General features: G+C 35.6%; 2 protein-coding genes across 2 annotated transcripts; one reads left to right on the forward strand and one right to left on the reverse strand.

Annotated features, from left to right (window-relative positions):
* The first annotated feature begins 5,399 nt into the window (after positions 1-5,399).
* On the forward strand, positions 5,400-7,154 carry LOC110281488 (protein FAR1-RELATED SEQUENCE 5-like). Its single transcript, XM_021143780.1, has one exon. The coding sequence runs from the start codon at positions 5,400-5,402 to the stop codon at positions 7,152-7,154; it is 1,755 nt and encodes a 584-aa protein (XP_020999439.1).
* Positions 7,155-8,878: 1,724 nt separating this feature from the next.
* Positions 8,879-10,725, reverse strand: LOC127747450 (uncharacterized). Its single transcript, XM_052261349.1, has 9 exons — positions 10,558-10,725; positions 10,299-10,466; positions 10,107-10,204; positions 9,945-10,029; positions 9,782-9,868; positions 9,572-9,658; positions 9,351-9,485; positions 9,075-9,272; positions 8,879-8,999 (listed from the first exon to the last, which is right to left on the reverse strand). Exons 3-9 carry the CDS (start codon positions 10,199-10,201, stop codon positions 8,880-8,882), a joined length of 807 nt encoding a protein of 268 aa, XP_052117309.1. The 5' UTR covers positions 10,202-10,204; positions 10,299-10,466; positions 10,558-10,725; the 3' UTR covers position 8,879.
* Positions 10,726-11,462: the final 737 nt, after the last annotated feature.

Here is an 11,462-nt window from a genome sequence, read left to right on the forward strand (position 1 = left end):
GGTTTTCAAGAACGCGAAATCTATGGGTGTCCCTTTCCCAAAGAATCAACCAATGACAATGAGAATATATATTTTTGGTCTTGGCCCAATGCCAAACAACTTAGAAAACCCGGGTCTGAGTCGGAAAAAAACAGAACCCTATCGGCCTAACCTAATCCTCTAACACCCGCGCCCTCTCTTCGTCTCTCTCACTTTCAATCTCATGGCTTCCGTCAGCTATGCAGCCATCACCACCGCCTGTCTGTCGTCGATCCCAGAGGCTGTGATGACACCGTTTCACCCCACCCATCTGCCTCAAAACATCGGTTCTTCTCTGTCCTACTTCATCTCCGTTGCTGCTACAACCGACTTTCATCGCTGCCGTCTGATGCCCATGTCCGCACGTGAAGCCGCCGTCCACCGCATCTCCGCCGGTAATCTTCTTCGCTAGCAAAGCTCCCGTTGGCTCTCCATCTACATCGAATTTCTCCTTCCCTGCTTGGCTGCCTTGCCCGGGTCTGTTGGTGCTATTTACAGTGACGTTTCTCCAATGAGAATCTATTCAGCAAACAAGTGACTTGGAATGTTCTGAAAATCGAACCGGATCGACCGGTTCAATCGAGTTAACCGAGAATCAATCTCTTAGCCGATTCGGTTGAGTGAAAAACCATTTGACGAAAAACCGGTTAGAAAATCGGCTTGGTTTTTCTGGAGTTGGGCGCCCAACTTGGGTGCTGAGCTTGGAAGTCAGGGCGCCGGGCTTAAAGTAGGGATGTCAAGGGGCGGGGGATGCCTCCCTACTCCTCATCTCCGCCCCCAGATTTACTCCCCGTCCCCGCCCCCATTCCCCGCCGTGGGGGAATATTGCTCCCCATCCCCATTCCCCACAGGGCCCCATTCCCTGCGGGGACCCTATTCTCTATCTATCTGATAGTTCTAACTAATTATTAATTTCCATATGAATAGAGATGTAAGTATCTATTCTATACAAAAATAACAAGATTTTATACAAAAAATCTAAACGACAAGATGGTGACTTCTTTCGAAATGACGCAGTGGGAGAACCTAACGGTGAGCCAGAGGATAGAGAAGTGGACAAGGTGGGAGACGCTACAACAGAGAGGAGAATGGACATGATGATAAAGTTACGGAAAGGAACGCCACAAATAGAGAGCACGACGCATTGAGGATCATGGCACGATGAGGTGTAACGATGCGGTGAGAAGGGAGAGCGACGAGAGGGTGGCTGCAGAGAGGTTGGATGGAGTATGGATAGCGTTAGGAATTTCTGAATTGAAGAAGAGTTATCCAAATGAGGATTAGGAATTTTGGGTTTTTATATATATATACATGTGTGTGTGTGTGTGTGTTTGTGTGTGTGTGTGTGTGTGAAATGACTAAAAAACATATGTGAAAAATAAACTATTAAGAACAATTCAGTAAATTTATGAACTTCGGGGATTAACGGAGATCGGGCGGGGATCCCCGCTCGGGTCCCCGCGCTTGCCTCGGGGGAATTTTGTCTCTCGTTCCCATTTCCACGGTAAAAATTCTCCATAGTCGGATCCTCATTTGGGGCAGTCCCCGTAAGGATCCCCGCGTCTCGGAGAATTTTGCCATCCCTTTACACACCTGCCCAGCCCCTCTCTCTCTCTCTCTGCGCTCGCATAGAAGAAACCCTATCAGCCTCTCTCTCTCTCCCAGATAGCCAGCAGCAGCCGCCAACGGCCAGCGCCGCCGTCAACGACGAACTCTTCTCCTCAGCCAGCGTTAAGTCCCATCTTCGCGAGCATCTTCTCGGAGTTGGCATCGCCGCCTCTGTCCTTGTCGTTGTCGGCCACCCTGAAATTGTGTCTCTGTCCTCATTTTCGATCACTCTCTCTCTCTCTCTCTCGTGTGCATCAAGCCTCTGTCTTCGATCCCCTCTTTGTACTTTTATTTGGTTTTCTGATTTCTAATTCTGAGTTTGTTAATTTTTGCTTATTTTGAGTTATTGAATTTCTGAGTTTGAAAGCCTCAATCCGTACACTGTTTCAGTTTCATTTTTGGGAGTTAATTGTTTTTTTAGATTTAATTATGTTGATTGTTGCATGTTGTTTTGTTGGGTTAAATGTTGTTTTTTGATTGTTGTCTTTTGGATTTAATTTCTGTTGATTATTGTCTTCTGCTTTTTTAGTTTTTTTTTATTTTGTTAATTATATGAATTAACCAGTTTTTGTAATTCTGTTTTTGTAAGTTTTAAATTATGTTTTTGTTCTATTTTTAATTTGTGGCTGCAGTTTGATTTCATACTTCATAGTCTATTTGTTTGTAAATTCAGGAGTTAGCACTGTAATTTTGTTTGCAAATTCAATGGTTAGTGTTTATTAGTAATTTGTTGGTTAGTTTTGATTATTAGATTACAAATTCCAAGTTGCTATTTTTTGAGTTGCTACTGTGATTCTGAGTTTTGGTTAGTTTTGATTATTAGTGGTTATTACTGTGATTCTGAGTTTTTATTTTCTGCCATAATGATGTTGCTGGTTTTTCTATTTTTTGATTGAGTTAATTTTATTGATGGAACAATTTTTGTTGACTGTTGCTATTTTCTGAGTTGATACTGTGATTATGAGTTTTGGATAGTTTTGATTATTAGTGGTTATTAATGTGATTTTGAGTTGCTATTTTTCTTAATTTTTTGTTTTCAGAGTTGTTATTTTCTTGAAGCAGTTAATTATGAATATGATTTTTTATGATTAGTGTCTTTGTTTAGTTGAAAACTTTTTGTCAATGTTGTTTGATTTGGTGGCAGAACATTATGTATTTGTTATTTAAATGTATTTTGATCTACTTTAGTTATAAACTTTGATGATTAAAGATATTTATGAATTTTTATTGATAAGTTATGGCTAATTTATTATGTAAAATTGTGAAATTTTAAATTTTATTAGGTTAGAAATTATTGAATTTAAATATTTAAAATTATATATTAAATTTTTAATAATTTTATTTAATATTTAATTAAAGTGGTTGAATTCCGGTTGAACTCCGGTCGAACCATTAAACCAGTGAATCAGTTACTTTACCAGTTTATTGACTAGTCCGGTTCTCATAAAAAGACGCAATTGGAAGTGTTAAGAAATACTTCATGATCTAACTACTGTTGTTGGAGTAACATGGCATATGATTCGGTGGTCCAGGAATCTTTGGACCACTTAGTGGTCTAAGTAGAAAACATGTTTTTAGAGTTTTTTTTATCAATTGTTATGTAGTTCTTGAACTAATTTTAATTACAAATTAACCCCATATATTTTATTTAATTATAAAAATAGTTTTTTATTTTATAAATTATTATTTTATCAATTATCTATTATATTTATTAACAATCAAATACAAAAATAATAACCAATTATATCCTCCATTCATCCTAATAATTCCAATTGATTAAAAAATTAACTTTGATCTCGTTACGTTCGTCCATGGCTTCCAAATCGTGTTTCCTTGAAATTCAATCGATTGGTTTACACTATATCACAAAACAATCGATTGAAAGTTGTAAGGTAGAATGGTAAAAAGCTTAAACCAATCGATTATTTATACTTTTCAATCGAATGAATGCCTCAAAACAATCGATTGTTGTTGTTACTCAATCGATTGAGTTCACGAAAACAACATGGATTTGCCAAATACAATCGATTGGAAAGTGATGACATTGAAGTTTTAGCCAAATTCAATCGATTGGTAATGTAATCCAATCAATTGGAAGGTGATGAAGTTGAATGTTTTGCCAATTTCAATCGACTGGTAATGGTACCCAATCGATTGAAATGTGATCTGCGGCTATTTCAATCTTGTTATCTTTTTAGAAATTATCTTATTATTCATCTATCTTATCTTTAAAATTCTATCTTCAATTTTTTCTGTTTTATTTTTATGTAGATAAACTAATCTTATCTTTTTCTTAATATTAACATTATAAATTGGTGAATAATTCATCACTAATTATTCAATCCCACCATTGAAATCGTGTATCATTTTCTTTGATTATAAAAAATTTAATTGTTTTTCTTTGGAACATCCATCTACTCAATATCCAATTTTTTTTAATTTTCATCCGTCTATTTAATATCCACTATTTCTTCATCGTTAATCACCGTTGCAGCAATCAACAAAAGTCCAATCAAGTTTTTCATTGTAGTGTTCAAAAAATAAACCATCGTTTTGATTACAACATCGAGGTCAATGAATAGAATCTCTAATTTTGCAGTTATTCTGTTCGATACTTTATTCGTGAAATTGATTGTGTAAGAAAAAAAATTTAAAAATATCTTTTATTAATGCATAGAAATTGAGAAATACTAAAAAGTAAATAGATGTTATTATTTTTTATTATTAATTAATTAGCTAGCAATCAGCGACGGACCTAGAGGGGGTGAGTAGTGGCCTGGACACCCCAAAATTTTAAGAAACTATACTTATCTATAACAATTTATATTAGGAATACAGAGAGTTAGGTGTCGATTATTTTTTTCCTATTTTACCCCTATTTTACCCCATGACAGAATGATGTAACTGCTCGTTAAGATATTCTTATTGGATGTAAATTATTGTTACAAATATTTTTATTAAGATATGTTTTGAAGGAATAAAAATAGAATAGTACAATAAGGATTAATTTTTTAAAAAAAATTTACACTAATAATTTTTCTCTTCAAATTATTAACGTACTTTTCTAATATACTCTAACTACCTACACAATATATAATATCAATTAGTGTTCAAATTTAGGTTCTAATATTGTTATTAACAAGAGAGGTTTATTAATTTTAAAAAAAATACATACAATAAGTTTTGTATCAATATATCATGATTCATTTTAAAAATAATATTTATTCATCTAGGTTATAGAGTGTCTTGAAAAATCATATTTAAATAAGTATTTTATTTTATAACTATTTTATATTTTTAGATTAAAAACTTTGTATTTTTTTATTCAAGATTTATTTTTAAATTTTATTTTAATTGTCTTATTCAAAACTATTAATATGAAATTTTATTTTGTAGGATAAATAAAAAAATGAGATTTTTTTAATAAATTAAATTATTGACAGACTTACTTATTATAAAAGAAGTTAAGTATATTTCTTGATTATAAGAATACATATAATTCACTTTTGATTGTAATCACAGGAAATATAAATTTATCCAATTTTTTAAAATTTACATTAATTATTAACATTATAACATAATGAATGTACTCCTATACACATTTTTTCTTATTTTTGTTCTTTATTTTAATTTTGTTAAACAAAAAAGTTTAAATATTATTTACTTTTAATTTTTAACTTTTACCACAAATAGAAATATATGACTTTGTGTGTATTAAATAATTTTTTTCATTGGATATTTTTAAGATGTCAGGTATATTTACAGACACTGAGATGAATGAGCAATACCAGGAGGACGATGACTTTAACCAACAAGAAGAGCTAGTAAGTGACCAAGATATGATGGATGAACAGAATGAATTCGAACAAGATTTCAGAGATGAATTTACCGAGGGAGCATTTTTTTCTGAATCTGATATGTCAGATTATATCCTTGAAGCCGCTTATGCGGTTGACTCCGTGCAAGACATTACATCTTTGAAATTTAGTGAGAATGTTGTGGAGGAAATTGACAAATACCACTTTTCTACTTTGCATCTTGCATTTGATTTTTATATGAAGTACTCAAAGTCGAAGGGCTTTAGTGCAAGGAAGAGCAAGACCTTCAAGAATAGTAGTGGCGAGATTTACAGACAAATGTTTGTATGTCATAGGCAAGGATTCAGGATGGAGAAATATTACACGATGGAAAAAAGGAAGAAGGAGCCTAGATTGGAAACAAGAACTGGATGTGAAGCCCGAATGGATGTTAAATTTGTACCAGAAAGTGGAAAGTGGCATATCTTTTATTTCTCTGACGAACACAACCATGATCTATTGGATACACAATTCAGTGCTATGTTGCCTACCCACATAAAAATGTCAGAGGCAGATATTATGCAAATGATGAACATGCTAAAGTCAGGGATCAGCACCTCACAGATATTTGGTCTTCTAGCTAGTCAAGCACGCAGGTACGAATTTGTTGGCGATGGTCCCAGAGATATGTACAATGAGATTGCTCGGCAAAGGCGTCAAATTCCTGGTGATGCAGCACGAGTGTTGAAGAAGTTGGAGGATATGCGGTTGAAGGATCCACAATTATATTTCAAGGCATGTCACGATTCAAGAGGTTTGTTACGTAATTTGTTCTGGTCTGATGGGATTAGCCAACTAGACTACCGACTCTTCGGGGATGTTATTGCTTTTGATACTACGTACAAGAAGAACAAGTATAGTTGTCCATTAGTAATATTCAGCGAGGTTAACCACCACAACCAAACAATTGTTTTTGCTGCTGCGTTAATTGCGGACGAAACTACTGATACATATGTTTGGCTCCTGCGTCAGCTCATGTTTGCAATGAGGGGCAAGACCCCGACCTCAATCATAACTGATGGGGCCATGGCGATTAGGAATGCAGTGAGAGATGTATTTCCCGAAGTCAGACATAGATTATGCGCTTGGCACCTTATTCGAAATGCAACTAGCAATGTTGGAAATCCATCGTTTACATCTAAATTTAGAAAAATCATGACAGGAGACTATGAGATTCCCGTGTTTAAGCATAAGTGGGTTCAGCTTATTGAAGAATTTGGCATTGAGGATAAGCCGTGGGTGATCAACATGTACGAAGAGAAGCATATGTGGGCTATTGCATATCTAAGAGGAAAATTCTTTGCTAGCTTTAGAACTACATCAAGATGTGAAGGTTTACACTCAATAGTGGGAAGGTATGTGGGGTCGCGGTATGATTTGACAAGTTTTGTAGAGCATTTTCAAAGGTGTGTAGCACACATGCGCTTTAACGAATTTAATGCTGATTATGAATCTACACGTGGGGTGCCCGTCATGCAAACTTGTATAGAGCTGCTAGAGAGATATGCTGCTGAGTTATACACTCATGAGATATTTCTTTTCTTTCGGCCATTTTTCTCCAGAGCTGGATCAATGCGGGTTCTAAACATAGATAATACCGATGATTGCATAAAGTACATTGTGTGTAAGCATGGGAGGCCCGATTTTACGTGGACCGTTGATTTTCGTTAAGAAGAAATGATCTTCATGTGTACCTGTTTACGAATGGAGTCATTTGGTATTCCCTGCGAACATATTGTGAAAGTAATGGTTGACAGAGACATCCGTGAGATTTCCCGGTCATTGGTATTGGATAGATGGACAAAAAAGGTTAAATCAGCACTGAATGATCCAAGTGGGTTCACCAGGGATGCTGTTGTTATTAGTCGTCAAAGTGCTTTGGTGGAATATTCTAAACAACTGGCTACTGTTGCTGCTAAAGTACCAGAGAGATATGAAGAGACACGTGATTTAATTATGGGATTGTACTCATCTTACAAGGCTGCAGATGAAGGAGATAATCAACCTCACACAGGTGTAGCTAGAAATAGCAATCCGTATGTGCATCCAACCACTGGAGACTCAGGACAGCCATCTAAGAAGAAGAAGCGGCAACGTTGTAGTGTTTGTCAAATGGAAGGACATAAGAAGACAACATGTCCTTGGCAAAAGGACATTGACAACAACATTATTGAAGATGAAGCTAATGCTTCGGATGATGGCGACGTATATCCAGAACCGACGGCTGAGTTAGATAGTGATAATTAGCAACCTTCATATACTTAATATTTTTACGTAGAGAATCAGTTTCATATTTGTACTTATTTATTTTTTTGCACTATATTAATGAAATTTTATATATTCTTCCAATAGTCGTGCGTATGCTTTTTAGATGAAATAATTGTCAAATAAATATCGGTTTGCGAAAAAGGGTAAAAAAACCTGGTCAATATAAAAGATCCGGACAAATGTTAAAACCGTCAATTTAAAAAACCGGTCGAACCGGTGGTTAACCGGTGAACCGCCCGGTTTAGTAGCGGTTTTTGGTTTGAAAGTAAAAGAGCAAAACGGCGTCATTTTATCTCTTATAAAAAAAAAGAAAAGAAAGGCTAGCTATACTAAATGCCACGGCAACCCACCAGACCCAATTCCCTTCCTCCCAATTCCCTCACTACCTAACCCTAGCACAGCAAACACCGTCGCCATCGTCAGCCCCCATCCCGCCGGCTCGTCGTGAAACCCCACCAGCCACCGTGAGCCCCTAGACACCACCACTCTTTTCTTCCTCCCCTCCTCTGTGCTCGTCGCGAAGCCCCACCAACCGCCGCGAATCTCTTCTCCTTCTCACCGTCTCTGTGCTCCTCGTGAAGCCCGCCTATGTGATCATCGTTGTCGGCAGCGACAGAAGGTGTCATCGTTGGCCTTGATCTCGTCGCCGTCCTGGACGTCTCTGCTTGGCTTCCATCTCTTCAAGCTCGCTCTCTCTCCCTCTCCGGTCTCACCCTGTCTCACGCGAAATGCGAACGTCTCTGCTCGCGTGTCCTCCTCGCCGTCACCTCCGTTTAACTGCTCGGGCATCACCTCCTCTCGGACGTCTCTGTTGCTCGGTTGTCTTGTCTTATCCAGTGAGCTCTACTCCAGTGCTTCTTTAGTACTTTTTTTATTTGAAATTAATTATGATTAATATATACTTTTGAGTTAATTATTCTTGTTAATTTGTATGGTTTTTGATAATCCTTTTTTAGTTAAATTTTTAAAATAATTTTGTTGATTGTTGATGATAATTGTTAATTATGGTTTAATTAGTTGTTTTCTGAGTTAATTTTTTTCGTTGTTCATTGTTGTTAACAGAGCTGGATTATTGTTGTTAAAATAAATACGCACTAACCAAAGTATTACAATCTTTCTAGATTAATTTTAAGAACTGTGCATATTCCAAAACTCCTCGACCGATGCTATAATCTGTGACTTCTTATGGTTGATCCGACTCCGGAGTATATGCACCGCGGTTATCATGCGAATATCGTGATCATCAAGCTACAAATTATTCATTATGAATTAGTACCAAAAAATAGGGATTAAATATTAGAGAGTTGTTTTATAAATGCTCACCTTATTGTTACCATATGGCTTAAATTCATAAGTCATATGCATCCACTTCATCACCCAAGTTGCAGAATTCAAGCTTGAGGAACATTGAGGTATATCTTCTGGTCTTTCAATTTTGTAGTCATGAAATTGTTTATTATACTCTTGAATGCCATCATCCTTGTAAAAGTTTGACGTGACGACTTGCTCCAGTACGTGTGCCTGATTTCATTTCACTGGTTAAATAATAAAAACAAAATAAGATCTAATAAGCTTATGTAAATTTTTCCACGGACTTACTAGTGTCTTCATAACACGTTCACGATAGCGAATTCTGTCATCATTAAAATGGGTGTCCAGGTGATAGATTGTTCGCTCGCAAACTGATATTACCATTAGATACCAGTGGTCATCCTCTTGAATAGGAACATATATCTAAACCATAAAAATTTGCCCCTCGGTTATGTATGCTAATAATGGAAAACTATATCCAACAATGAATCTTAAGAAAAAATTCTTACATATTTTAAATCAGCAGTAGGTTGCATAAATTTATAAATGTAGTCTTCCATCTTCTTCTTTAAATCTTTCTTGTTGAAGACATCCACCTAGTTCATTAATGCAAACCAATATAGTCTTTAGTACATGATAAAGAAGTATAGTTCTATATCAGCATTACATTTGTAACTTATGATAAATGAACTTATCTTTTCAGGGGTTATAGAACATACCGCAAATCTCGGTGGAAGTTGCCATGTTGTCTTGAAACTTATATCAGATTGAAAATCAGTGCAGTTCGACGCCGCTAATTCAAGAATCTGAATCACAATCCAAATATATTACGAGATTATGCCCAGAACCAAACGTAGATTAACTAATAGATTACTTGTGTACCTTATCAGTAATGGGTCTGTCAGGTATGAAATGTTCAAAGTCTGATCTAGTTGCTCTGATTGTATCTGTTATGACAAGCTCTTCACTGTATCAATTAAAAACTGAGACTCATTAAACTGGCCCTCATTCATCGACAACAAAGATAATATGAAATTAACTTACGATGGATCTAGCGATGCTGAAAATATATATGCACATGCCTTTATCTGATCTTCCAAAAGACGCATGGTTGGAGTTGGCATAAATTGACACTGCATTGACTACAAATTTTAATACAAAAGTATTAGCAATTCATCACTAAACATAATAATTAGCCGTGCCCATAAGAAACTAGATAATTTAAGTGGTAATTACGTTGGTAATGGAAAAGAAATAAACAGGTCTTCTATAGTCTTTTGTGGGTTGGCTCAGTGCATAAGACACCTTCGATTTATTGACTGATCTGGGCTCAATCTTTGGCTTTCTAATTCCGCCTGGGTGAGTGAACGGTAATTTTTTCTACGTCCCCATAATGCTCTTACCCTAAGAAAAAAACAGTTTTAGTATATTCTTATTATCATGTTAAGAATATCAAATAATAAGAGTTATGAAATTTTACTATACATGCATATACCTTGGACATATTTTTCTTTTTTGGTGCAGATCTTATAGTTGGAGATACTGGTTTGTCCATATTGATCTTGATGTGGAACGGATTATCGTGGGTGAAAGACATATGATCCAGTACAGTAAGATCATCCTCATCGTCTGATATAGCCGTATGAATATCAATAGCTGAACTCTTAGCCTTCAATCTTGATATTGGATGTCTAGCTGAACTCTTAGCCTTCAATCTTGAGATTGGATGTGTGTTTTGTACAGAGAGCTTGGTCGGAGTCTCGGAATCATTGTTCAGACTGAGTTGTGATATCATTGTCTCAATGCGGCTTACAGATTCAAGGATTTTATCAATTATTACGTCCCGAGCAATGTTTACAACTCTCATTGACTGCAAAAAAGAATGGTAAAAAGGTTATAATATATAAAATTATTTTACATAATATATATTAATTACTGTTTGTCACATCAAATTACCTCCATGCTAGAGAGAACGTTATCCACTTTACTAGACAATTCTTGAACTTTATTTAGATCCTCGCTTTGAATAACATCGTCATTAATAACGTGGTCATCCTGTAGAAAATAAAAAAAATAAAAGTTCAATCTACTCGTAATACATTATATTAGATATTAAATACCCATTAAGTCTTACCTTTGCACTAGGAATTGTAGTTCCAAGTTGATCACCAAAATCAACTTTGATAAAATCACAGCCCAGTGACATATTCTGTGTGTTACATGCATCATTGGAGACCCCCACTATATCTTCGTTAGAAGGAATATCCATGATTATTATCAACGGAAGAATATATTACGAGTAGACTTGGTTGAAAGGCAAATAGTTAAAATAATTTGTCAACGTATACAAAATTAGTCGGATTGAACACATATATATACCCAAAAAAGATAACAAAATTT

The sequence above is a fragment of the Arachis duranensis genome, chromosome 5 (assembly GCF_000817695.3).
Source record: "Arachis duranensis cultivar V14167 chromosome 5, aradu.V14167.gnm2.J7QH, whole genome shotgun sequence".
NCBI classification, from domain to species: domain Eukaryota; kingdom Viridiplantae; phylum Streptophyta; class Magnoliopsida; order Fabales; family Fabaceae; genus Arachis; species Arachis duranensis.

Coding starts and splice junctions, on each gene's coding strand:
- LOC110281488 (XM_021143780.1), top strand. CDS start 5,400: ATGAATGAGCAATACCAGGAGGACGATGACTTTAACCAACAAGAAGAG.
- LOC127747450 (XM_052261349.1), bottom strand. CDS start 10,201: ATGCAGTGTCAATTTATGCCAACTCCAACCATGCGTCTTTTGGAAGAT. Junction 9,869..9,944: donor ACAGACCCATTACTGATAAG/GTACACAAGTAA, acceptor ATTGTGATTCAG/ATTCTTGAATTAGCGGCGTC. Junction 9,000..9,074: donor AGCCATATGGTAACAATAAG/GTGAGCATTTAT, acceptor AATAATTTGTAG/CTTGATGATCACGATATTCG.